Raw genomic sequence first — 4983 nt, forward strand, 5'->3', positions numbered from 1 at the left:
CGCCGGCCTCGTCATGACTGTCACCTTCACCTCCGGCACGGACATGGACAGCGTGTACATCGACTTCTCGTCGAGCACACCCGCGATCGGCATCTCCGCGCAGACCACCGTCTTGTTTACCTCGCCCCGTGTGGCGACCGTCGTGCAGGACAAGCGCAACAACCTCTACCTGTTTGCCTCGCCCAACACGCCCACCGACGGCAAGGCTTCGACCATCGAGATTGCGGTCACGGACGCCTTTAACGAGAGCGACATCACCCCCCTTCTCACTGACATGACGCTGCAGGTTGGCAGCGGCTTCTTCGGGCTGGGCTTCCCCAACGGCACGTCGAATCTCCCCGACGGCGAGGCGATCGCCGTCACGTCTCGGCCCCTCCTGGACATCGACGTGGACTCTGTGACGACTGCGGTCGTCGCCTCTCCCGCCGCCCCGGGATTCGACGCGCTCATCTTTGTCATCGGGGCGGCCTTCGACCCGTGCGTCTTGTGCAACGCAATCATGACAAAGACTGGCAAAAGGCCCCGTTTGTACGGAAACCCGTGCCTGCCTGGCGACCCGACGAAAACCTACAAGGACGGCCCCAAATCCTCCGCCGACCTCGTCCAGGAGACTACCGAGTGCTACACGAACATCGCGGACGACCCTACGAATCCGGTGCGCCGCTGCGTCTATGACTACATGGAGGGGTCAGGATACGATTACGAAGGGAAACTGAACGAAAAGCCCCTTGACCGAATTGAGACGTGCATGACGCTCCCGTCGCCGTCCCCGCCTGCACTTCCGCCGGCCTCGTACCCGCCGCCGCCGCCGTCGGCCTCGCCCTCCCCGCCGCCGCCATCCGCGACGCCGTCGCCACCGCCTCCCTCCGCGTCGCCCTCGCCGCCGCCTCTGTCGGCCTCGCCCTCCACGCCGCCGTCCGCTTCGCCCTCCCCGCCGCCGCCGTCCGCCTCGCCCTCGCCGCCGCCTCCTTCCGCCTCGCCCTCGCCGCCGCCTATGCCCAACACAGGCGGCGGCGGGTCCAGCGCTGGCGTTGTCATCGGCGCTATCGTCGGCTCCGTCAGCTTGACGATTCTGTTCACGCTTCTCGTACTACTCAAGTACAACCTCCTCCGGTGCCACATGCGCACCGCCGAGCCGAACATAGTGAGCAGGAGCGCAGGTCCCGACTCGATACGTGCGGACATGCTGCGCCGGGCCAAGGATGAAAAGAAGGACAACGCCCACCTCCACGGGGTCGAGATCCCTGAGTGCTAGCCGAGAGCAGCGAGAGAGTGTGTTGACTAGACAGGGCGGTCGCACATGGCACAGCTCAGAATTGGCGCTGCGTGTGTTTGCGTGCGCGCGGGGACGTACGCGCGGCTTTCACGCGGTGTGCGTGGAGAAGGGCATGAGAGGCGCCGGCCGCGCGCGGCTCGGCGTGTGCGAGTGCGTGGTTCGTGTGGTTTTCGGTGCCCGGAGGGCGGCTGACCAGTCTTCGTGGCCCTCGCGGGAACGAGGGTCTTCGTGTAGATTCTTATTTCATCGTTAAAAAGCGCCCGTATTCACTTGCCAAAATCGCTGACCCGGGGTGTTCGACCGGCACCGGGCTCCGCCTGAGGACTGTCAGCCAATTCTCGGTCAGGTTCTTGAGAAAAATTGCGGCCGGACTCTGCCGCACGATGGCCGTCACGCTCGCACCTGCCGACCGCCGCCACGGCGGCGAGACGCCTCTTCCGCCACCGCGGCGCCGGTCACAGGCCAGCGCTATGCAGCTGCCGGCCACACCGGGCCGGATTTGCCGGTACTCGTCGCCGCACACTCCTGCGTCCACGCCGCTGTGACGTCTGGCGACGAGGCGCCGGCCGCCAAGCTTCATCGCCAACGTGGTCGCTCGCTGGTCCTCTCGGCTCGGCCACGCGTCGGCCCAGCTCGCACGAGCTCCAGACAGCCACCGGCCGCCACGCGTAAAGCGTACGGGTTGCCGGCTCCCTGTTGTGCTCTCACCCTGGCCGGCGTAAAACTGTACTGGCAGTTGTCATGCCGTACCCGTCGCGTTTCGAAAAAGAGCCCTCGATCGACCCCTCTACACGCACCGCACCACCGCTCTCCACAACTGCTACCGTGGACATTAAGCTCCTCGACTCGATCTGCGGCTACGACGGCGCTCTAGCTGCTGGCTCTCGCGGGTGTCTGGCGACCCGCTCAGGCTTGCGAAACGGCCGGCCGTGGCGACGTGTTTCGAGCTCGGTGGTCTTCTCCGCGCGGCTGGGCCCGCCCCTAGTCGGGGCCGACCCGCCCGGTCACTGGGCAGCGCTGCGCCGTCGTCCTGGACGACGGTGTGCTGGTGCATCCGGGAGGCTCCGCGGGGCTGCTCTAGCAGCCTCGGGAGGGTCGAAAATCGAAGCCGGAGCAGCGGACCACGGAAGCTCCACGGACGGTGAGGCGGGCTGTGATTGCCCCCCCCCGACCGGGTGAGGGAGTGGCGCCCCGGGAGTGCCGCTCCGGCGACGTCCGTGGCCTCAACGGCACTGTGACCGCGGTGCTCGCTCTCGCGGCCGTCTCGCGACCCGCTCGAGACGAAAACCGGACCGGCCGGTGCGACGCACCGCGAGTGGGATGGTCTTCTCCGCCCGGCTGGGGCCGCTCCTAATCGGGGCCGACCCGCCCGGTCACTGGGCAGCGCGTGCGCCGTCCCTCCGGGATGTGAGGGGTCGATGAGTCCCTCGGCCCGCGCGGAAGTGTCTCGGAAAGGCCCCGTGGAGCCGGACAGACAACGCAGCCGCGAAGGGCCCGAGGTGCTTCGCCGACGGTGAGGCGGGCTGTGGTTGGAGCCACCGGGCGGGAGGCGGGCATGGTCCACCAGCGGCATGGCTGCGAGCACGCTGGCCGGCTCCACGGCACTGTGACCGCGCTGAAGCGGCCCTCGGCAAGGCCCCTGAGGCCGCCGGAGAGCCTATGAGCGCACGCCGAGCAGTGAGAATCGAGATGTCTCTGATGTCTTCCCTTCTTCTCTCCCTCCTCCTCCTCCTCGACCCGGCCGCGGCGGTGCGGGGCGAGCCCGGGCTCCTCCTCGCGAAGCACGCCCCCGCCTCGGTCGTGGCCGCCCCCGGCCTGAGCGGCAGCGGCGGCGGCGGCGGCGTCGGCGGCGAGCAGAAGGCCGCGGGGGCGGCGCTCTTGGCCACGCCCCGCGCCCGGCGATCGCTCGCGAGTACCGACACGTACGGCACGATCTTTGGGCGCAAGATCGGGCAGACGATGCAGATCTTTGCGTACTCGAGCGACACGGCAACGATCGGTACGTCCGGCGTGCTCATCGACGCGGACACCGCCCTCTCCTGGCAAACCGTCGAGCTCGCCTTTGCCAACGGCGTGATCGAGAGCGTCGCCGCCGAGAACGGCCTCACTGCGACTATCAAAACGAACAACAAGGAAGTCGGCGTCGGCGACATGGCTGGCTCGGGCGACACCCACCCCGCCGGCCTCGTCATGACTGTCACCTTCACCTCCGGCACGGACATGGACAGCGTGTACATCGACTTCTCGTCGAGCACAACCGTGATCTGCATCTTGACCTGCGTCCCGTTTACCTCGACGCCCCGTGTGGCGACCGTCGTGCAGGACAAGAGCAACAACCTCTACCTGTTTGCCTCGCCCAACACGCCCACAGACGGCAAGGCTTCGACCATCGAGATTGCGGTCACGGGCGCCGTTGACGAGAGCGACATCACCCCCCTTCTCACTGACATGACGCTGCAGGTTGGCAGCGGCTTCTTCGGGCTGACCATCCTCGACGGCACGTCGAATCTCCCCGACGGCGAGGCGATCGCCGTCGCGTCTCGGCCCCTCCTCGACATCGACGTGGACTCTGTGACGACCGCGGTCGTCGCCTCTCCCGCCGCCCCGGGATTCGACGCGCTCATCTTTGTCATCGGGGCGGCCTTCGACCCGTGCGTCTTGTGCAACGCAATCATGACAAAGACTGGCAAAAGGCCCCGTTTGTACGGAAACCCGTGCCTGCCTGGCGACCCGACGAAAACCTACAAGGACGGCCCCAAATCCACCGCCGACCTCGTCCAGTTGACTACCGAGTGCTACACGAACATCGCGGACGAGAGTCCGGTGCGCCGCTGCGTCTATGACTACAAGGAGGGGTCAGGATACGATTACGAAGGAAAATATAACGGGGAGCCCCTTAACCGAATTGAGACGTGCATGATGCTCCCGTCGCCGTCCCCGCCTGCGCTTCCGCCGGCCTCGTACCCGCCGCCGCCGCGTTCGGCTTCGCCCTCCCCGCCGCCGCCATTCGCGGACGCCGTCGCCACCGCCTCCCTCCGCGTCGCCCTCGCCGCCGCCTCTGTCGGCCTCGCCCTCCACGCCGCCGTCCGCTTCGCCCTCCCCGCCGCCGCCGTCCGCCTCGCCCTCGCCGCCGCCTCCTTCCGCCTCGCCCTCGCCGCCGCCTATGCCCAACACAGGCGGCGGCGGGTCCAGCGCTGGCGTTGTCATCGGCGCTATCGTCGGCTCCGTCAGCTTGACGATTCTGTTCACGCTTCTCGTACTACTCAAGTACAACCTCCTCCGGTGCCACATGCGCACCGCCGAGCCGAACATAGTGAGCAGGAGCGCAGGTCCCGACTCGATACGTGCGGACATGCTGCGCCGGGCCAAGGATGAAAAGAAGGACAACGCCCACCTCCACGGGGTCGAGATCCCTGAGTGCTAGCCGAGAGCAGCGAGAGAGTGTGTTGACTAGACAGGGCGGTCGCACATGGCACAGCTCAGAATTGGCGCTGCGTGTGTTTGCGTGCGCGCGGGGACGTACGCGCGGCTTTCACGCGGTGTGCGTGGAGAAGGGCATGAGAGGCGCCGGCCGCGCGCGGCTCGGCGTGTGCGAGTGCGTGGTTCGTGTGGTTTTCGGTGCCCGGAGGGCGGCTGACCAGTCTTCGTGGCCCTCGCGGGAACGAGGGTCTTCGTGTAGATTCTTATTTCATCGTAAAAAGCGCCCG

At 67.1% G+C, this 4983-nt stretch overlaps 1 protein-coding gene across 1 annotated transcript in view; it reads left to right on the forward strand.

The window, feature by feature from the left end:
* Positions 1 to 2965: 2965 nt before the first annotated feature.
* EMIHUDRAFT_103255 (hypothetical protein) overlaps positions 2966 to 4983 on the forward strand; it is a gene marked incomplete at both ends in the record, with an annotated part of 3617 nt that continues 1599 nt past the window's right edge. Inside the window, one exon of the mRNA XM_005767643.1 lies at positions 2966 to 4131. Coding sequence (XP_005767700.1) covers positions 2966 to 4131 — 1166 coding nt within the window. The remainder of the gene's footprint in view (positions 4132 to 4983) is intronic.

Source organism: Emiliania huxleyi (genome assembly GCF_000372725.1).
Source record: "Emiliania huxleyi CCMP1516 unplaced genomic scaffold EMIHUscaffold_48, whole genome shotgun sequence".
Classification (NCBI taxonomy): Eukaryota; Haptophyta; order Isochrysidales; family Noelaerhabdaceae; genus Emiliania; species Emiliania huxleyi.